Consider the following 22485-nt stretch of genomic DNA (forward strand, 5'->3'; position numbering starts at 1 on the left):
ATATTGAATTTCTCACTAACCCTCCACTGAAGTGTTTTAAACCTCATCTTCCAGAGCTAAACCTTTTACTAAAAGGTCTTTGAAAATTTTTTTGAACTTAAGTAGAGATTTCTGGTGCAGAGGTTTAGGAAAATTATCTTCAGGTTAAGAGGATTTTGCTCTCCTCATAAAGACAGATCCTAAAGCTGAGAAGGCAGGGGTGAGCAAGAAAGCGCAGATTGTACCACAGTTCAACCTTCACTGTCCATGAAGAATAAGGAAAACTTGAACACCCAGACAGGTGCATGGAGAAACATTTTTGGGATAGCAAATAATGAAGAATATGAGAAATTTGGGCTGATTTTTTTTCCCAGTTGTTAAACTTATTGGTTTATTTTATTCTTACATCTCATTTTTCTCTTGTATTCATTAAATTCTAGAATGGTCCCACTTATGCTGGAATCTTTCATACATCCACTTCCCTTTGACTTTTTTTCATTTCAAGGTGGCTCCTTGAATTTTGCCTATTTTTGTCTCTCCTGCATGCACAGATGGGAACTTTTATCAGTTTTGCTTCAGTCTTGACCAATTTTATACAAATTTTTGAAACCTAGAAAGCTGTTGCCAATTGGATTTGTTGTCCCCTGATCTGCTTCAGTCATTGCTCACTGAGGAAATGCATGGTGAGAGCTGATTATCAGAGCACATCTTTACAGGCCATTCTTCTTCCCTATATTTTGGGCCAGTGTTTGAGGGTGAAATCAGGACAGTATTTGTTTAATGTGTTTCCTTCAGTGCACTTTGAAGGGAGATCAGAGCAGGTAAATAAACACTGCTGTGTTGACTGCCTCATCCTTTTCCCAAGCTCAGTCATTAGGTCCAAAAATTAAGGGTTTAATGTGAGCAGGTCATGTATTTATGTGCAAGTGCTGGGTGTTTCCAGTTGCTTGTGATGGGTGAGAGTATCTGAAATATACAGCACATCTTAATTATGTGGTGCTTCTTGTAAAAAAAGATTTCCCTAAATCTTTTGTGACCCAATAAGGATTTCTATTGTAGAAGAGATGGTTTCAAGCAGACAGGGTATTTTTTAAAGATGCATATCCATATTAAATAACTTAATCTTTCTTGTGCAGGAAGGCTGAAAATGCAGCACAGGGATAAATCAGCCTCTTTCAATGCGTAATTGAGGGGAAATGTTATCACCAGTATATTTTTTATATTGACAGGGAATGAGACTATCCGAAGTTTGATATTTTAATACCTTTCTGAATGTATTGTATGAGCATCACCAGAGAAAATCACTTACTGCCAGCATAAGCTCATCAGGCTTGGTATAATTAACATAAATTTCTCACACAAATACCTAAGTTTCTAATAGACCCTAAGCTAATCTCATTTTCATTTTTTAAATACCTGAGAGGATCTGAAAGCAGTTACCATCAAGCATTCAGCAGTGAATACAAAGGGGACCCGCGTGCGGCGACCTTTGCGGAACGTTTCGAAAGCCGCTAATTCCTATTTTTCCACCCGTCCTCCCGCCCTGGCGAAGCAAGGGAGCATTCCCCAAGCCCTGACAGCAGCACTCACTGCCTTTTTCCCCCCTTGCTGCAGGTTCCGGATGCGGCAGGTGAACGTGGTGGGCCCCAGCCCCCTGAGCCAACCCTCGCGGGTCATCCAGACCCTGCAGGCCCCGCCGGACGTGGCCCCCGGCAGCGTCACCGTGCGCACGGCCAGCGAGACCAGCCTGTGGCTGCGATGGGTGGTGAGCAGCTCGAGGGACATGGGGATGGGATGATGGGGATGGGGCTGCTCCCCTGGGGCCAGGGCAGCCCTCCCAAAGTGCCACCTCCTCCTCGTGGTGCTCAGCGCAGAGGAGTAACAGCCAAATTGTTTCCTTTTCCAGACTAGTCGGAAATCTGAGCCTTGCCTTAAGTGCCTTATTAATCAAATAAATTGCCTACTGCCACTGTTTCTGCCACTTCATCAGGGGAATGTGGCTGTGTGTAAAAGCTTGGCTTTGAGGAGCTCCAGGACCACAGTCTAGGTCAACACGTGGGCCAGGAATGGGGCGCTTGAGCCAATTTGCCGCTTTCCAGGGCTCGGTTGTTTGCTCTGTACAAAACATTCCCCAGAAGGTGCACCCCAGCCATGGGCAGCATCCTGTGGTTCTCAGAGCTGTGGTGCAGAAGCAGCGAGGCTGGCACTCCTGTGGGAAGATTCGATTTAGCTGAATTGGTGTGGAATTATGCGCTAGAATGCAGAGATAAATGATTAATTGCAAAGATGCGGCAATTGCTGACATCGCTGTGCCCCTTTGCCCATCTCAGTTACCTGCAGAGTTGCCACGTTGGGATTTACTTGGCAATTAACCTGCTCCAGAATGGTTTTTCTTCACCCCTGTTAGGCAGAGTTTTCCACCGGGGTTACTGTGGTGTGAAGCTGATGAAGCACAGGTTTCCTTTTGCCCAAATGTTAGCTTTTCCATGCATAAACTCATTATGGCTGGAAGTCAAAATCAGGCTGGGAACAAGAGGGTTTTTCTCCTGTTGGAAAGGAATAATTCCACTTTCTCAACAGGATACTGCACTTAATATTGAACCTTGCCAGACCAAAACCTGAAACTTGAAAGTGTCACCTCACTACCCACAGAAGAGCCATTGCAGTTCCTTTGAGAGGCCCCACACAACTCTGTCATGGCTTTTCTGTGTGAATGTCATGCCCATAAGTGGGGCTGTATCCAGACCTACATATCTTCCATCAAAATTAACTCTAGATTGTTTTAAGAGCCTTTAAAACATTAAGATTGAGCTGCCTGAAAACCTGTTTTCCTTGAGTCAAACTGCAGGGTTCAGGAGAAGCAACAGCCACAGCTAAAAATGACCTGATAAACGCTTTTCATGCTTAATAACATCAATATTTGAAAGTGTTTAATGTCTTTTATTTCAAGACCTGCAGGTGAATCTGTTTTCCCCTGGGAGCTGGGGATTCCTCCCTTCCTGCAGAATGAGGGTCTCGCTTCTAGCCGTGCATGCCTGCAGGGTAGAGTCTTCTAAGCTGTGAAATGTTAATGTGTATCCAGCTTTCCCAGTGAATCAGAACTGAGTCTCAGCCATCCGTGGCATCGTGTAGTTAGTTTTACAGCAGAAAAACTCCAAACTTCATGAAGTAGGCTAATTATTTCATATTTTAATCTCTGAAATTGCTTGGGGAGTTAGAATACTAGAATGAATCTCTGCTGATAAATGAGTAGGCAGAGAGTCAGTAAAAAAAAAGTAAAAAATGTACGATAAATGAATTTGTCACATGCTTCAGCAATTTATCATTCATTTCCATAATTAATCACAAAGCTCTAAAATATACTGTATTCATATCGTCTCTGATGATACACCCACAACAAAGGGCTTGGTTTTGTGAGCAAACCTTCTTGGCTCAAAATTAAGGTAAAAAAAATCAAAACAAAAATTCCAAGCAGCACAGAAACCTAGAGATCACGAACCATAAACTAGAAAATCAACCTCTTGATCATTTTTGCCTTGCTGTGGCCTGCACGTGGGTTCAGGCTGACGGGAGCGTTGTGTTTTCCTGTCACCCGCCAGCCGCTCCCCGACACGCAGTACAACGGGAACCCCGAGTCGGTGGGGTACAGGGTCAGGGCGTGGCGCGTGGATCTGCCGTCCCCAGCCCTGCTGAAGGTCCTCGCCGACCGCCTGGCGCGGGAGTGCACGCTGGAGGAGCTGCAGGAGTGGACGGAGTACGAGCTGCAGATCCAGGCCTTCAACGCCATCGGGGCAGGGCCCTGGAGCGAGGCCGTCAGAGGTCGGACACGGGAGTCGGGTGAGTCCAAGCACCACATCTGCTGGCACAGAAAACCCAGGAAATTCACCACGTTCTGCCCTTTTATTCACATTTTAATTTTTTAGTTTGGCGTTTCGATGTTGGGTGGGGATTTTTTTGCTTGCTGAGCCGTGAAATCTGAAATTAAGTTTTGAAAAAACTATCTTGAGATGCACTGCAGGCAAAAAGACGTACAGACATTTGAAGGGTATTTCTTTTATTTTATTCCTACCTTGCTTTCATGCAAACCTTCAGGTTTTTTATTTAAAGCAAACAAAACAACCTTTCCCCATTTCTGCCCCAGTGTGGATAGCACAAGGAGAAGCTCGTATAAAGACTTTTCTGTCTGAGATGCTCTCTCATGCCTCTTCTTCCTCCCCAGTACCTGTTTCCCCTAATCCTTCCCTTTTCACTGTCTGCTTCTAGCCTGAGGCACATTTTCTCACAGCTGTGGTTACCTGAAATTTCATTTCAAGCCCCAAATAATTCTAAAAGGGCACAAGTCACGTTAGAGAGCTGATTACACGGACAGAAATAAAATAATTACCTGAGCTTCTGATGGCACGTTTTCAAACCTGCCTTCCAAAATTGTGTGTACAAGGCTGTGTAGACATAACCTGCTCACAGACCTGGAGCAGCGGGGCTGTATTGTTGAGCTGAATTGTCCAGGCAAGCACAGAGACTTCAAATATCAGAAGGAAGCTGTCACTCTCAGGCAACAGTAAATTACTGTTAGTTCAGGAGAGCAGTGAAGGCAGATGTTGAAAAGCTGCTCTCTAGCTGTTGACTTCCCCAAAACTTATTTCCAGACCTATCCTGCATGCATCTGGGAAATGAAAAGTTATGTTGCAAGTTAGCAACAAAGTTGGCGACATGTGCAGTTTAAAAGTTTAATAATAAATCTATTTGCGACACGTATTTTTGCAAGGTTCAATGCTGATTTTTCCCTGTTTGTTTTTTTTTTTTTATTTTTTTTTTTTTTTGCAAATTTTCTTTGCTAAAGAAGTTTTGGGATTTAATCCTGTGCATGCCTGATGTGTGCCCTGTGTACCACGCAGTGTCCCTTGGTGGGAAGTGAGACCAGGCACAGCAGGGTTTGGTCTGCTGGTTCAGATAACTCTGCTTTGAACTAGCCAGGGAGAAAACTAAACAAAGTCATCCCCCTCCACTGAAGTGTTGCTCTTTGGGAGGGAGTAATTGGAAAGCGATTGCCAGAGGTATTTTAAAGAAGGCTTGTGCTGGAGTTAGAGATAGCACGACCCAGACAAAGCAGTTCTATATCGTAATAAAAAGATATCACATCCTCCACTTTTGCCTCTCCACTGCTCTTCAAACACTTCTTTTGAAATGTAGTAAATACTAAGATTAAGTCATTTCATAAAACCTTAGGATTGCAGCTCTCTTGCTCAGCATCTAAAGATCAGAGGTTACGTGTGGATCTGGCATTTTCTCTGGGAGTATTAAGAGAAGGTTGACTTGAAACTGATTGTAGGAGGCACACAGAACCCGGGATCAAAATAACACAAAGCTGTGATCTAGGCCGTAAGGACTCGTTTGGTTTTTTCCATGTGTTTGCTTTGATACTGACATCTGATTTCTTGCATAGAGCAAGTTGGGGCTCAGACTTTTGGCTGTATCTTCCTAGATTTAGAATATACAAGATGTGCTGGCTTAGCAGCAGACTGTATGAAAGCACTCCAGGGAATCTGGAATTAACCTGTATGCACAGTCAAATGGGGTTAAAATGCAAATAAAAAATATTTAAAGCCAGAGAGAAAGGTCAAAGCACTTTTAGGTCTGTCTTTGGAACTATAAGAAAAATTCTATTCGTGGCTTATGTTCTTCAAGCACTTCAAAATATTTCTTTTTCCATTTTTTAGATACAGAGTCTTAGGGAAGTTGGTTTGCTGGTGCTGGGGGTTGTAAACATCCCGCACAGCTGGCCAGAGGTGCCTTGGTCAGGATCATGTGGTGCTTCATTGGCACAACTCCTGGTTCCATGTTTTATGCCATCCAAGGAGATAAGGAGTAGAGCCCAGGCACTAAACCAGGTCGTGGTATCTGATGGCAGTGCAGCCACTGGAGCCCAAAATCTTTATTGAAAATAAAGCTCTGTTTGAGCATTTGTTTGCTTTAGCTTGTGCAATCACAGTACTGATAGCTGAGCACAAATGCCAACAACAATAGTGGGGCATGTCATTACAAGTACTCACTGGTTTCTGAAGCTCTTGAATATATAAAACAAATCAAACCCAAAGAAACTAGGAGGGAATAATAATGCTGTAGGTTTTGGTAACACTGGTAAACAGTTGGGAATTTCTAAAATGAAAATCTGGGGTAGGGTTACAAGCAGCTGAAGGTGGAGGGAGATGAGTTAGGATTTTTAAACAGGACAGGTTCTATCAATCCAAAATGTTTCTGTAATGTTAGAAATTAAATAGCTCATTAAATTTTACAGTGTAAAATAACTGCAGAGTAACAAGCTCAGTTTCCACTCAATAAATTGACAATGACAGTAGGTCCAATATAGAGAAAGCAAGAAATTGCAGAGACATCTGATGTATTAGAACAACCTTGGCACGGCTGCTTCCTCTTAGATACAGACCCTGTTGCTTTCAAAAAAATTCATCTCAGATACACCTAACCCAGTGCCTTAATGGATTTTGTGCTCTTAATATTCAGCTACATGAATGTGTACACTCGTCTTACAGGATGAGCTACTGTAGGAGCATGGTCACACATCCATGGCAAGGATCAATCTCCTGGTGCTTGGGAGTCTGACCTTCACAGAGCAGTTACTGTGCTGTGATGGAGCATCTCTTGATAATTCAAATGTGGTCCAATGTCACTGTAGAAATTTGTACAAGCTGAGGATTTGGCCTGCAGTACCTAATTTTAAAGGCAAAGTGGATGTGTGCTGCAGCTATGCTACTTTTGCCATGAACCTTGCTGGAAATTTGCACTTCTTAGCCAACGTCAGATGTACAATATGCCACTTTAATTTTTGCTTTCAAAAAGAGTGAGGGATGTGCAGCTAAAATGAGCTGCAAAAATGCAGAGAACCACTGCATCCCACTCTCTAGCTTTCTTAGAAAGCCAGAATACAGACTAGCTTATTAAAAGCTCCTTTTGGCCCAGTTAGAGACATAAAACGACACAATTTGCTGTACATCAGATGTGGCTGTGTCAGATGTAGAAAGAGGATGCATAATTTTAGATGCCAAAGTGGATAACCTTAAAAACTTGAGCTGTTATTGACGTTCCAGTGCAAAGTGCCAGTAACTCTGTGATTTCCTATGTTTGATCTTCTGAAGTGCTCCGCGCTGGCACTTGGCTGGATTAGCTCATCGTTTAGTTTCAGTGTTTCCGGTTCATTTTGTTCATGCTCTGGGACTTTTTTGGACACTGTTGCTCAGCTTCTGTGCTGTTCTTGCAGGTTACTAATGAGAACTCAGCTTTTTGGAGCTTATAACAAAGTCTTCAGTGCAACAGTTTAAGGAACCCAGCATTAGAGAAGGGAGCTTGCAGAGGAAAGTGGGATTATGTGTCTCACTCACTAATTAGTCTTAGCAAACTATAATTTCTTTGAATCACAGCTTCCTCAGAGAAGAGATGGGTCAGAGAAATGAAGGTTACCTTTCAATTCATTCTTAGAGGGTCAATCAAAGTCAGTTACTTGATAAAAGGCTGGCAACAATAAGATCCATAAAATCACTTGCAGTTCTTGAATTCATATTAGAATCAAATTCTCGACACTCGCTCGAGGTGAGGACTGAAGATTTAAAGCTCGCTCAATGAACACAAGGATTTTTACCATTCAAGCAATGGACTTAGATTCCTTTCCAGTGAGAGGGGGCATTCAGCTGCTCTATCACTGGGAATTGAGAGAGGTCTGAGATAATGAACCTCCTTCTCTCCTTTGTCAGCTGTCCAGTGCCCCACCAGCAGTATGACCATCCTCACCTCAAAGCCAGGATGCCCTCGGGGCCAGCCCGGGCACAGCCTCTGCCTTCTATGAATTCAGGAGAGTTCCTGGCTGCTGATCAAAGAGGAAAATAAATATTTGTAAAATAAAGTAACTTTTTCTCTTTTGAAAGGCCTCAAACCAGATAAAACAGAAATAAATGTGGTGGGAAAGGGCTTCTTTCCTCTACGCATCCTGGTTTCTTGTGACCCACCTCCACCCTTTCTCTCTCCAGGAGTGATTCATGTGGGAGTAGCTCTTTGTGAAGATCTACAGATAAAGTTATGGCAGCTATCCAAAGACATTCATGGCTCCTGGCAATCTATTTTCCTTTAACATAATTATATCCTTGTGGGGGATAAATCTGGGAGAAGATTTTAAAGAAAAAAGACACTTCAGTGTTGGAGGGGGGAAAAAAATTGGATTTCAGTCTGCTGCAGTGTCATTGTGATGGTGCTCTGTTTCTTATGCCCCAAATAATTAGTATCAGGGAAATTGTTTCAGAAATTACTATCTCTGCTGTTAACCTTGAGTGCACAGGGGTGGGGGTACCACGTTTTGGGGGTGGGATTTTTCCATTTTTATTAATTCTGGTGTCATACTCATTATCTCATTCATGTTGCTAGGAGCTTCAGGAGCTCGCCTCCAAAACAGCAGATCTGTTCTTTCACTCGGACAGCCAGGAAAGCTTTCCTTTGGCAGAGCTTTGGGCTGCTTTTTGTGATATATTCAGGCCCTAATCAAGCTGTACTGTCCCTAAGTGCTTATGTAACATAACTTGGTGAATGTTCTCTGGAGGTCTGACAGGTGTATCAGGCTTTAGAAAAGATTGTAGCCTTCAGATGCTGGAAATGCCATGGGGAAAAAATGCAAAAGGGCAGCATAAAATGTGAACTCTTAAAAATAGCCTCACATCCTGCTTGCATAACGTGGCATGCTATTAAGCTTGCCTACAAAAGGCTGCAGTTGTGTGGTTCTGCAGCACTCTGAGTTTTAATGGCATGGGAAAATGCAAGTTTGCTCTTCTCTGGAGTCAGAGAAAATTACAGTGTTCCTATGCCATCAGTCCTAATGATGTTTGCAGTTTCATGAAAGCCAATTTTACAACAGAGATGAAATAGGCATCTCTCATTGACACCGTATCACTCCCTGAAAACACTCCTGGTGTTAATGCATCCAGCTCTAATTGATGTCTTGCAAATGTTGAGCACTATCACATCATCAAAAGGCTGCATAGGTTAAAGAACTTCTTACTGAAGTGGCAGTGCTATCCAGGGGGGGAATTATTGCTAGCTCTAGACAAGATATTACAATTTCCTTTCAGATAATATAGGAAGCCACAGGGGCATAAAACTTCTTGTTAGAACAGATCATGCTGTAAGATAAACTCACATTCAGAGAGAGTTCTGGATTTTGGCATAGGGCATAAAAGATATGGTAAAGAAATACTGTGGGATAGGCTTCTGGAGAAGTCCAGGAATTTAAACTTGGTTCTAATTACTGTAAATATATAGAATTTGAAATTTATTCACAGCTGTCAATATTTACTGTCTGTCTGTAGACACTGATAAGTATTAAATGTTTAGCTCTTTACAAACATTGTCATTTCTGAGATGAACTGGCAAGAAATTGTGAGACAGGCTGAAATATAAAGATGATGTAGAATGAATACAAGAAGAGAAGGGATTGTCTAAAACATATTCCAGCTCTTTTGGGTTTGAATACTCTTCTATGGGATCCTGGAAGACTCCTGGGCAGGTGGGGAGATGGCAAAAAATTATCTGCTCTGTCTGACCTATTTCTGCTCTTTGGTGATGCTGTGTGGTTCCAGTTCCCTCTGCTCCTCCTGAGAATGTCTCTGCTGAAGCTGTAAGCTCAACCCAGATCCTGCTGACCTGGGCAGCAGTTCCTGAGTCTGAGCAGAATGGTCTCATCCTGGGCTACAAGGTATGCAACTGGAGTGTCATACTCATTTGATTTTTAGTGTATTACCAGGACATGATTTTGTATTTATTATTTATTATTCACCTGCTGAGTATTCTTATTGTTCCAAAGTCAGCTGGAGAAGGTACAGGAAGTGTGTTGGCTTTAAAGGGGGTGATTGGTGAACGTTATCTCATTTTATACTGGGTGACGAGGAATCTCCTTCTCTTCAGTCCTCATGCAACAATCTCCTTCCTGTTATCTCATTTTATACTGGGTGACAAGGAGGAATCTCCTTCTCTTCAGTCCTCATGCAACAATCTCCTTCCTTCTGTGTCTCATCCACATTTATCCTGCAGATCCTTTACAAAGCAAAGGATTTGGACTCGGAGCCCAAGAGCCAAACAGTGAGGGGGAACCACACCCAGTCAGTGCTGCTCTCAGGCCTGAGGAAATTCGTCCTCTACGAGCTCCAGGTGCTGGCATTCACCCGCATTGGGGATGGGGTCCCCAGCTCCCCACCAGTGACAGAGAGAACCAAGGATGATGGTGAGTTTAAAGGTTGCCAAAATAACCATCTCATTTGATCCAGCCTTTTAATGCAGATTTCTTCTAGTGGTGTAAGTGTAGGCAATAAATATTTGGATTTTGGGGGGAGTTTTTTTCGGCTTTGAACCTAAAGGACATTGGCTGTACCTGGTATATAACTCAGCAGTATCAAATTGGTCATGGGCTGAGAATCTGGCAAAAGCACAGAAAACCAGTGTCCCCTCTGTCCTCCTTCCCTGCAGCTAATGAAGAGGAAGAAAACTTCTAATATTGAACTCTGTAGCTTGATGGAGATAATTTCTATTGAAGACAATTTTAGAGACCAATTATAAATTCCTATTGAAGTTCAATCATGCTAAAAAAAAAATGTGCTGCAGTTGAAAGCAATAAACAAATCTGGGTCTGACTGGACTGAAGGAAAGAGGTGGAATTTGCAACTTCAGTAATCCACTCTCCTTTTTTTTAACCCCAAAAGAATGAGGCATTGACCTTGGAAGCTGATTCTACCAGCTTCCTTTTGCAGCTGCCTCCAGCATTTCCAGGGGGTTCCCAATGCAGTTGGGTTCCTGAAGGAACCCAAGCAAGCACTCCGTGAGCACACTGGTGTGGTGGAAGCATTCCTGCTGATGGAGTTCTACAGAAATTTGGTTCAATTCTTGAAATATTTTTGGGCTCTGCAGATGCTAAAACTGCTTTTATTTTCATTACCTTTTCAGGAATAAATAGGTTGAGATCAGTGTGAGAGGCTTCTGTTTAAGTCTCTCTCTTTCTCGTCAAAATCTTTTCAAAATAATAATGGAGTAAACATTGGTTTACCCAAGTAAATTCATTAAGGTAATTTGGTTGGGCTGAAAACACATTTAGACTTCTGGCTTAGCAAAACATTTTCTATGCAGTGCAGGGAAGGAAGGAGTGGGAGCATGTGGGGTCAGGAAGAGGGGCAAAAACTCCCTGACATTTTTTTAGCCTTTTTCTCAGCATATTTCCTGTGTGTGGATCTGGCTTTTCTTTAAAAAGAAAAATAAGAAAAGTTACTGTTAGCAGAACTCTGCAGGGAGAGAAAAGCACTCAATGAAATGTACATATCAGACTGTAATGAGAAATACTTAAAACTGTTTGTTTTGGATAACCCCATTACAGCAGTTCCCTCCTTAAGTACATGTTGGCAAATGAAACTAATTGTTCTTCCATCTCCATACCCCTGACATAAATATGTTGTGTCTCCTCTGGGCTCAACTTAATTAAAAGTATCACCAGGAGTAATGCAGGTGGAATTTGTGCTGAAGGGGAAAATTCATGGATGGTAATGTATGAATTAGCATCTCCTCACCTCGTGACCCTGGGCTGGTCAGCACCATTTGTGTTAATGTGCCTCTCACCTGCCTCAGGTTCTCCTGCTCACACCTCAGTGTTTAAAATGCAAATGTAAAGTCAGGAAGCAGTTCAAAGCTGGTGCTGATGGCACAAGGAAGGGATATTATTGAATTTCAACAGGTATGAAGTGGATTCAGCTATATAACTTTCTGTAAAGGCAGCTTGGTGTCTTGCTTCATAGTGTGTTCTCAATTACACCAGTGGTGATGCTGCAGTGAGAAAAATCCTACAGAGCTCAGAGCTCGTGGTGCAGTAAAAAACCACTGTAGGATGCACTGGTCTGTGCTGTGCTTGGTGTTTGAGGGTGTTGGAGGCCTTTATCCATGGACAGAATGTATATTTATATACAGAATAAATGTGTATTGTGCACGGGTGCTTCCGACCACTGTTGGAGAGATCCAGCTTGGGTCATAATTCCGTGCAGGGTGAGCAGAAAACCTGTGATCCCTCTGATGTGCAGTGCTTGCTGCCATGCTGTCTGTGTTGCCTTGCAGCCCCCGGGCCCCCCGTGAGGCTGGTGTTCCCCGAGGTGAGGCTGACGTCCGTGCGCATCGTTTGGCAGCCACCGGAGGAGCCCAATGGGATTATTCTGGGTAAGGTGGAGCAGCAAACCCCGGGCTGCGAGTGGAGGGATGGAGATCAGAGCAAGCTGGGTTTTCCTTTGCCTTGCACATATCTCTGGCTGATGAAAAGAAAAAGTGCTGCTGAAGGGCTGTGGTGAGGGGACCAGTCTGCGGGGCTCCATGCTGTGGGTTTTCCTGAATTCAGTGTTGTTCAAGGCCCTGTGTCTGAATGTCATCTCTCCTCCCATCTGCGTTTGGGTTGGTAACCTCTTTGGCTGACTGTTGGGAAAACTGCCTGGAGACCTGGATTTTCCCACCTTTGCCAGACACGCCCAATGTTTCAGTTTTATGTGTGCTTCCATTTTATTGCTTCCTTGAGATAATGTCTGACGGGTCATGAGGAGTTAAATCCTATTTGCCTTTTCATCAAGGGAAAGAGAGGCAGCAAGGCATGACAGTAATTTGTGGAAAACCTTCTCACCTTCCTGCTCTCATAACTCTTGGGTTGCCTTTGCAATATGTGCACCAGCCACTGCTGCACTTAAAATGTGAAGACTTTTACAATGTAAGAATCCATTCCTGCCTCTAAAATTAACGTAGCTCATAGTTACCAAGCAATTTAGTGTTTTCTGCTGCTGCTGAACACATTTTACAGTAGTTCTGGCTGGTGAGTAAAGATTTGTGTCTCAATTCTGAGAACAGAAGCAAAAGCTTTTGTTTTTATCTAGTACTCATTCTGCCAGGCCTTTCTGCTTCTAATTTCACTGCCATCCTTCAGGCTCATATGTTGGCTTCCAGCAATATTCCCTAAAGCCTTCCTTGATGGCTGGAGGGTGCCTGCTTCAAATGCTCCTGCAGAGGTGGCATTGCTTTAAATACAGAACTTGTTTTGCATTGCCCTTAAATCTTGAGTCAAGAACTCAAAGTGTTTGCTCAGGTGTGTAGTTTACTAAAGTGATCCTGGCATCTGAAGACACAGGGAAATCATCAAACAGCATCCAAAGGTAGACTGCAGGATTTTCTGAGCACGAAGAGGAGTCTGTGTGAAGCTTGGCAGTGGTGAGCTGCCAGAGATGGATCCACACAGGGTTTCTCTGCAGCTCAAGGAAGCTTGGCTTCCAGGGTGTCTTGTGGGTTTGATTTGTTGCTTTTTTTAAGGAACTGTGTGTCCTAGAACTTGCTCTCAGCAGAGATTGAGATTTGAGTCACAGGATATGGTTAAGGAGAAAAAAAAAAAATCATTTGATAGGAGTGATGAGAAAGCACAAAAGACATTTTGCTCCCCCAACTGTGTTCCAACCTCTCACGTTGCTGCACTTTGTCAGCCTCATTTGCTGGAGTTGCTGCAAGATCAGTGGAGTAGAAGCTCTCCTTTATTTTGTCTTTGCAGAGTGCTTTGTGCAGTGCATCCCCTCCACATCTGGTTCTTGCTCGTTGCCATTATGGTGATGGTAAAATCATACAAAAAACAGGGTTGGAAGGAAAGGGAAAAGATGTCCCTTAAAGAATCTTTAGCATGTTTGGGGTGTAGAGTGTTGTTTCCAATTGTTGTTTTCACAGCCCATGCCCAGTAAGACTTCCCAGGATACTTCACACAGTCCATGACTACTGTGATGGTGTAACTAAGTCAGTTCATGTCCCACTGTTCATTCCTGCTCTTTTCCACTGCATACTTCCAGGTCAGCCAGCCCTCCTTTCACAAGAACATTCAGCTTTTTATCTTTAAGTGTGATAATTTGCAGATGCCTTTATTGAATTTCATCTCACTGATTCCAGACCATCTCTCTTCATTACCCAGATCTCTTTAAATGACACTCATGTCCTCTAAAGTGTGCACAGCTTGCTTTCGTTTCATTTTTGGTGTTTGCAATTGGCAATTCCATCAGCGAGGTCATTAATGAAAGTATTAAACAGGACCAGACTCATTCATGAGGTCTCATGAGAGCTTACTATGTCCTCCCAGGTTGTTAGCAAATCACTGATAACAACATTTTATTTTTTTGAGTGTTCATTTCAAAATGTGTGGTGTTTTTCTTAGATTCTGTTATTGTGTTTGCTTTTGGTGGGACTGTGTGCAACCATATTAAAGCCTTACTCAAAGTCAGTGTGGATCATATCTACTCTTCCCACCTGGCCAATTACACTGTCAAAATGGAAAACAGATTATTTGATATTTATTATTTGCTCCAATCAAACAGATATTGGCTGTTCCCTGGCACATTATTATCCTCATGGATGCTTGTATATTGACTCATATTTTTTCCAGGTTCTTTCTGTGTATTGAACTTTAGTTTGATTTGTCCATAATTCCTTTATTTGGTCTTGCCTCCTTTTAAAAGGTGGTGTACTCTGTTTGCCCTTTTGTAATGTTCTGGGATGTCACCTGTCGTCCACAAGTCCTAGAAGAGAATGGCTAATTATTCAGAGATGGCTCCATCTCTTCAGGGCAAATTTCATCAGGCCTTTCTGACTTGATTACATCCAGCTTAACTAAATATTCGTTAACCTGTTCTCCATTCCAGCCTGCATCTCTACTTACATTGTTGTCACTTTTAATCTGTGTGGAGGATCTTGTCAGCACCAACTTCTTGTTGTGTGTGAAAATGCAGCAATGCAGGTACCGGCCTTCCTTCCCTCTCTGTCTCGTCTGTCTTGTGCTCATTTTTTCTTCCTGCTGGCTGACCTGTTCTCCTTCTCTCCCTCAGATTTCTAATGTATTTATGAAATCTTTCTCATTGCCTTTCCTGCCCTTCAGGTGATAACTCACTTTTCTCTTTGGCCGTTCTGATTTTGTCCCTATGTGCCTGTGCTGTCTATTTATACACTCCCTTAGACCTGTGTTCTGTTTCAACTTTTTGTCCAATTCACTTTTGATTTTCAGGTCATTAGTGAGCTCTGAATGCAAACATATCGGCCTCTTAACATCTTTTGTCTGCATTGGGATAGTTGTACCATTTTTTTTTGTCTCTTAAAATGGTCAGCTAACCTGGATTCCTTTTTCCCTTAGAATTTCTTCCCAGGGTGATGTTACCTGCCAGTCCCTCCCATCCACCTCTTTGAAATCCATTGTCTTTATTCAACAGTTCTCACTTTTATTTTCTCAATGGTAGAAATACTGAGGTTCCTGGAGGAAGTAGTTAGCTGCCAAAGAGAGAAAAAGGGAAAATTGCTCATGCTGGGTACTTCTGTGATCTTTCCTAAGAAGTGAACCATGCTTCAAAAATAGATAAAAAACTATGTGCAGCGTTCTAAGGAAAGGTTGCAAATTTGGGAAGTTTTGGGGTTTTATTTTTTCCCTGTACACTTTTTACATCTCATTACTATAATGAACCTCCAAAACACCACTCCAACCCTCTGGTCAAGTGCACCAAAGTGGAGTCATTGAGAAAAATAAGTGAATGTAATTTTGTGTGCTGCCCTTCTCTTCACTCCTGGGGCTCGAAAGAAAAACCACTTGCTTTGCAAGAGCGACTTATATTCAGAGCCTTTGAACTAATGTTCCTACTCTGGCTGCCTTGTCCTCTGAGCATACATGCACCTTTGCAGCTAACATTTCTGTAATCTATATAAAAACATTTTCTAGCATTTCAGAGAGAGATTAGCAGGATGAAGTACTGGCAGGCACCAAGAGGGAAAACCACTTGTTTGTTTGTTTAAATATTTTACCATGCGAGACTGTGAGATATTTCCCTTTTTCCTTCTGGGAATGTTACTCCAACCATCTGAGGTTTCACTCTGTCTTCCTCTCTGCACTCAGTTCAGCCAGCACCCACATAGTTCCCTCAAATACTATTAAAGATAAATGAGGCATTAATGTGCATTTGTGCACTTCAAGCCATGAGCTCCCCCTGAAAATGAGAGCTTAACCCACATCCTCCCAGGCCCTGGTTAGTATTCCTCACGGTATCCTTGTATTTAGCATTTACCTGGAGCTTATTGCAAAAAAAAAAAAAATAAAAATAAAAATAAAAAAAAAATAAAATAAAGTGTAAGAACTCCGCCGAGAATTAGAACCAAAATTGGATGTAATCCATGTTTGCAAATTCCTATTTTGATCCCAGGCTGCATTTGCACACCCGCTGGCCCTAAAACAGATAAGCAGGAAAATCAACAAACTGGATTGCTGCTCCGCCGCGCCGAGTAACCTCGTGGTATCGCTCAGCTCTCCCCGAGTTCTGTGACAAATTAATAATTGTTTGTATCTCTGCTGCACCGTGGCCTGCACCAACGGGTGCTGTCACTTCTTGAAGGGCTTTGTATGGTGATGAGCCTGAAAGCTTTTTGATATTCATGGGGTGTTGTCACCCTCCTGCTGCCTGTTTGCTTCGGGGAATCCAGCGGCTGTGTTGCGGTGACCTAACGTTTAACAGGCAGCTGCCATTTATTGAGTTTGGGAAGTGTGCAGCTCGTGGAACTGCTTGCACTTGTGCAAAAAAGTGCTCAAAAAGATCCTGAAGTGAAAAATAAGCCTAGTTTCAATGAATAAATAAACTCCTGACGACTTGATATTTTCAGGAGGGTTTTTAATGCTGTTGTGGTCTGGTGATTGGCAGCACTTCCAGTATCAGAAGGGATTTGGGATCTAATGCTATATGGCAAAAAGGTTAAGAAAATGTATGAATTCTTACTGACCATCCAGATACTTCACATTCTGTAAGATATTCCTTTCCCCCAAAATTTTGCTCCAATCACCTTTTAAAGATTATACTTTCATTCATAACCTTTGATTTTTTTATTTTTTTTTTCCTAAGATATCTGCAATGTCTTACTGTCATAATCTAGCAAGGAAAAAAAGCTGCTCATTCCTCCACTGCAGCAATTGCCTGTTATAGCCCTCAAGCATACATTAATTTCTCTTTGAACACTTTCCATTTACCTCTATTGATTTGTCTCGTTTGATTTCACTTAACATTTGCTTTCTTCTCCTATCCCTTGTTGCTGAAATTCATCAACTTAATAATTTTATCTTTTTGATCTTGCATTAGCCCTAGTTATTATCCAAGTTGTAGTTTAAGTACTGAGTCTTCTCAGAAAAAATAAAATAAATGCTTTTTATGCCAGTCTGGATCCTCATTGTCCCAAACTGTCTAACAGGAGATGCAGGGGGTCAGAATGAAATACTGGGTGTCTCTCAGACGGGTTGTAGGTAGCAAAAAAAGTGAGCTGAGTTCAGGTGTTCAGCTTGGATATTTGCCTTGGAATCAGACCTATGGAGGTGTTGAGTTTCTTAGGAAATCTGTTAAGGTGATGGCTCTGGTCATGCAAACTGAGGAAAACAGATATTTCCTCAGACTTCGTGCCAACAGCAGATGTCGGAGGGGACAGTGAAAGCTGCTGCTGTTTTTCACAGGGATGCAAGGAAAGGGAGTTTGCAGAGCCTGTCGCAGAGACAGGCTGTGACAAGTGATTTCCTCTTTCTCACAGCTAAATTAATGATTTCACTAGCCACAGACCCACTTTTGTGTAAGATATTGTAATGGCCTAGATATGTATGTGTTCCTTTGCCTAATCTGGGTGTGTTTGTAATTGCTTTCCAGCATGACTGCCACCATTTAGTAGTAAATAGTTATCTTTCTATTCCCCCCTTACATTTTAACTACACTTCATATTTTACAAAGGTTTAGAAAAGAGAGGAAATTACTCAACAAGGATATGTCCCAGATATCATACTTATCTTTTAATAACTAGATAAATCAACTTTTCTATTCTTTTAATGTTCTCTGTTTCCCTCCAGGTCTTATTCTTTGCATCCTATATCCCTTTATCAAGCTTCTTTAGCCATCTTAGTTGCTTTTTCCTTCATCTTTCTTGCTTCTGTAAAAATTTCCCCAGTGCTTTTCTTTGACTATTTTTTCTTCCTTGTTAAGATCCTGCACTGGGGTTTTCACTCCCACATTCTTCACATCAGTATAAACAAAAAAGATCATATATATCAGTTCCTTCTCCCTGTTGCTCTCTGTCTTTCTGTGGACTTTTTAAAAAGATCAAAATATTGCAGCATTAAACGTACAGAAATACTTTGTTGAAATATATTGGACCAGTAATGGAAGAACTAGTCCCATGGATAAAAGGAGATAATTTGCAGGTGAAAGAATGAAATGTTGAAAGTGTAAGACCCCAAGACTTTGCTGGGATCTAAGCATACTCAGGAGCACTGAAAAATCAGGAGACTTTTTAATTGATTAGAATAGAATAGAACAGAACAGACTATTCCAGTTGGAAGGCACCTATAACAATAATTAAGTCCAGCTGCCTGACCAGTTCAGTGCTGACCAAGTTACAGCATTATTAAGGGCTTCATCCAAATGGCTTTTAAACACAGACAGGCTTGGGGCATTGCCCACTTCTCAAGGAAGGCAGTTCCAGGGTTTGACTACCCTCTCTGTGAATAAATTCTTCCTCATGTCCAGTCTGAACAGCGGCTGAAGCAGTTTTGAACCATTCCTATGTGTCCTGTCAGTCCCAGGGCGATCACAGAACCCGGATAGTTTGGATTAGCAGCAACCTTTGAAAGCCATCTGGTCCAACCCCCCTGCCGTGAGCAGGACAGGGGCATTCTCAACTAATAAAGGTTGTTCTGAGCTGTGTCCAACCTGACCTTGAAAATTTCCAAGGATGGGGCAGCCACCACCTCTCTGCAGCAGTGTTTTACCACCGTGCTAGACCAGCACCTCCCTCTCCACACCCCCTCCTTAGGGAGCTGTGTGGTCACCCCTCAGCCTCCAGACTAGACAAGCCCAAAGTCCTCAGGCACTCCTCACAGGACATTACTGCCAGCCTCTGAAGAAATCTAAAGCTCTCCACCCAGCTGTGGAAATGTTCCTGTAGGATTAAACCAACCACAGCCTGGGGGAGCTGGGGCTGAAGCCACAGGTGCTCAGAAAAGCCGGGTCACTCCTGGAGGTGTTGGTGCAAATTGTTCCACGTGAAGCAGCTGTAACTGCTGCCCCACGTCCCCGAGCAGCTGCCAGGGAAGAAAGGACAAGGAAACCCTGGTGCATCATCAGTGACACTGTGAGAGTCAGCACAACAAAATTAATACCATCTGTATCCCAATTAAATTCCACTGTTTGTGGCAGAGTGCACCACACGCGTGTGGCATCAATTCCAGGGACTGCAGGAACTCCAGGCCTTTTCTGTGAGTGGCAATGTGGCAACTGTGGCATATTCACAGTGGGAAATAAATGTCATTGGGTTTTCTCTAATAGCCATAGGTAAGATCAACCCCTCAGATTTCATGCACTGACCTTTCCCAATGAACCATGCCAGGTTTGGCTCCCCTTGGTCTTGTTACAGCCAATATGTGGTGGGAGTTCAAACTCTAGCTGGGATATTAATTCCATGAGAAAGAGATGGCTCAGGTGCTGCAGACCTCTTTTGTCATTCAGAGGGTGAGCAGAGGGTTGGCAGAACTGTGCCGTGACTGTTTTGTTTTCAGCTGGTTTGATTTGGATTTGTTGGCCGTGCTCTGCCCTGTGTAAGTCCATGGAGCATTTAATCATACATTCAGCTCGGGCAATAAAACCTCACATCAGTTCTGCTATTAATTGATTTTGGAAGTCAGCTGCTGGACTGGAAGTTACCATTGAGCTCCAGAAGTGAGAGCCTGATTGAATTGCTGGGTTTACAGAATAGATTTGAACATTTGGCAGACCCTCTTTGGGGGACAGTTGTCGCTAGTGGTGCGTAAGAGCCCTGGAAGCACTCCTTGCACAGTGGAATCATTAATAACCCAAGCTAAACTGTGAGCTCCTGATTGTCGGGCAGGGTGGAAGGGGGGTTATCACTTACAGACATCAGCAAAATTGGTTATTGAGACCTGCCTGGATGAAGCAGGACCACAGAGCTTGCAGGCTCCTTCCTCGCGCTCTGGGCAAGGGCAGTGATGCTGAATGACAGAAGGGTGGCTTTATTGGCAGTTCTGGCACTCACTGCTGAGGGAAAAGCACTTGCAGAAAGGAGAAGCAAGCTTTCACTGGAGCAATGCGAAGGCTGCATGGTTTGGTCAATCTAACTGCTGGAGCTGCAGCTAAAGAACCTTGAATTTGAGCCAGTGCTGAAAATGGGAGAGGGTAGAACAACCGGTGAGCATGGGTTGGAAAGCTGGAACTGGAGCGTTGCTTTGAACCACCTCAGCCAGGTGACACATTGTACCAACTTTGCTTTCCAAAAAGGTGCCAGAATGCCCAGGAAGGATTAAACTGGTTTTGCATCCTGTTGGCCTAAGGAATGGAAAGTGAACTCAGTTTCATAGCAGTTGTATCCAGCAGAGCCTCATGTGTGAGTGATTTCCTTTGTAAGGTGTGTGGCATCTGCCAAAAATCTGAGCTTTATAGCACCAAAAGCAGTAAATTACTTTTCTCCCAACTTCAGATAAGCATGTAATTAGGATAAACTAATAGTGCTGGTGTTCTTTTGTCCCTGTTAGAGATGCCAGCTGAGCCTTTTCCCCTCTCTGCTTGCAGGGTACCAGGTCGCCTACCGCCTGGCCAGCAGCAGCCCCAACAAGTTCACCACGGTGGAGGTTGGCTCCACAGTCCGGCAGTTCACGGCTACAGACCTGAGCCCAGAGTCAGCCTACATCTTCAGGACATCTGCCAAGACCAGGCAGGGGTGGGGGGAGCCTCTGGAAGCCACGGTGATCACCACTGAGAAACGAGGTAATGCTTGCAAGCCATGGGTTCAGGGAATTTGCCTGCCTGCCCTGGAGCCTGCACTGCACTTTGGGGGATTTTAATAGCAGGCTTCGCCTCCTCCTTCTCACCCCATAAACCTGCCCCAGTCCATGGCAGCATCATGATTTGAGAAAGCAAGGCAGACTTTTATGAGACACAGTTCTTCTAACCTGCCGGGCTGTTGGAATTGATTTTTCCATCAGCTGCTATATTGGCCATGTGCAGCCTCCTTTTGCAGTCAGATGGTTTTTTGGTTTTTTTTTTTAGCTCTCTCGTTTTCTAGAAAGATTGCAATCTTAAGAAAGTAAGTGATGGATGAATTATATTGATTAGGGAACGCAAAATGAGAGGCAGTGGTGTTGCAGAATTTCTCCACAGCTCCTCCATTGTGCCTCAGCCCTGACCTAATGTGTTTCTAATTACTCTGGCCTTTCACTGCCACACGCTCCAGTAGAGCCTTTGCATCTGGATTGCCCAGACTTTTTCTGCTTCTTGCATCAGCCATGAAATGGTTGTTTGCATCCTGACTCTCCAGACAAGTTCTGCTCTGAAGGGAATCTAGAAGGTGGCATTTATATGTGCGTGTAAATGAAACCAGATGCTTTGATACCAAATGTACCAAAATGTGAAAGACGTGTAAGGTATTACAGGATCTGCTCTGCATCACTGCTTGTTTTTAATGCTTTGGCTCAAGGAACTGCTCATTCCTCCAGTTTTAGAACTGATCTGTAGAGCTTCAGTTAAAAAATTTGCATTTTCTACTTTTGCATGAAGATTTTAAATTTTTTTTTATTCAGAGCTAAAAGAGAATATAGTGCTGAATATTGCTGGAGAACAAGAGCGTGGGTTTTCCCCTGGTCTTGCACATAGGCCATGTTCCACTGCAAAGAATGTATGTGGTCTCTTGAGCTGACAAAATCAAAACAAGCCAGGGTAACTCTACCAGCACCACTGGGTTTTGTGCTATGTCTGGATGTTGATATTTTTTAAGTAAAATTCTCCCTCAAAAACTAGAACCATGCAACTCCCATGCCATATAAAAGTCACAGTTCAGAGAAGAGCACACTCCAGCAGGTCACCAGGCCAGACTTCCACAGATGTCTTTCAGCTGTTGTTAGAATTTCTTCATGTGTTTGTGGGCTTGCTCTTGGGGCACTATAATGCAACCAATGGCATTTGCTTTTAATTCCTAAAATGTTCCTGATAAACCATCATTTGTTTAAAGTCCTTTCTACACCTTGCACATAATTGATTGCAAGAGTAAGGATCTCCCATTGTATTTGCCAACAACGTCTTCCTCATTATTTTTCTTTTAACATTTCTAAGAGAGGAAGTTGATGTTCAGCTACCAACAGCAAGAGCCTGTGAGGTGCATTTCAGCTACTCCTGGCCTGTTTGGTTTGGTTTAAAATTCCCTCTGGCAAAGCTCTGCAGGTCATGTGCAGCCTTCCCAGTGCATAACAGTGCAGTCTTCAGAGAAAGAACCTCTGGAGATGTACTAGGAAATTGGAACTGCCTCTGCTAAAGGTACTGTCCATCAAAGAGATTTATCAGCTCAAGGTTTCTCCCACCCCTGTCTGATTGCTGTCAAAGGGGAGGATCAAAGCATGACATGTAGAGG

At 43.1% G+C, this 22485-nt stretch overlaps 1 protein-coding gene across 4 annotated transcripts in view; it reads left to right on the plus strand.

The window, feature by feature from the left end:
* Positions 1-22485, plus strand: part of SDK1 (sidekick cell adhesion molecule 1) — a 384804-nt gene that overhangs the window by 298950 nt on the left and 63369 nt on the right. For all 4 annotated transcript variants that reach the window (XM_041401548.1, XM_041401551.1, XM_041401550.1 and 1 more), the window contains exons 25-30: positions 1594-1744; positions 3579-3816; positions 9612-9727; positions 10063-10252; positions 12121-12219; positions 20655-20849. In XM_041401548.1, the coding sequence (XP_041257482.1) occupies positions 1594-1744; positions 3579-3816; positions 9612-9727; positions 10063-10252; positions 12121-12219; positions 20655-20849 (989 nt within the window). The remainder of the gene's footprint in view (positions 1-1593; positions 1745-3578; positions 3817-9611; positions 9728-10062; positions 10253-12120; positions 12220-20654; positions 20850-22485) is intronic.

This window comes from Onychostruthus taczanowskii, unplaced genomic scaffold (genome assembly GCF_017590055.1).
Source record: "Onychostruthus taczanowskii isolate IOZ18803 unplaced genomic scaffold, ASM1759005v1 scaffold19, whole genome shotgun sequence".
NCBI classification, from domain to species: Eukaryota; Metazoa; Chordata; class Aves; order Passeriformes; family Passeridae; genus Onychostruthus; species Onychostruthus taczanowskii.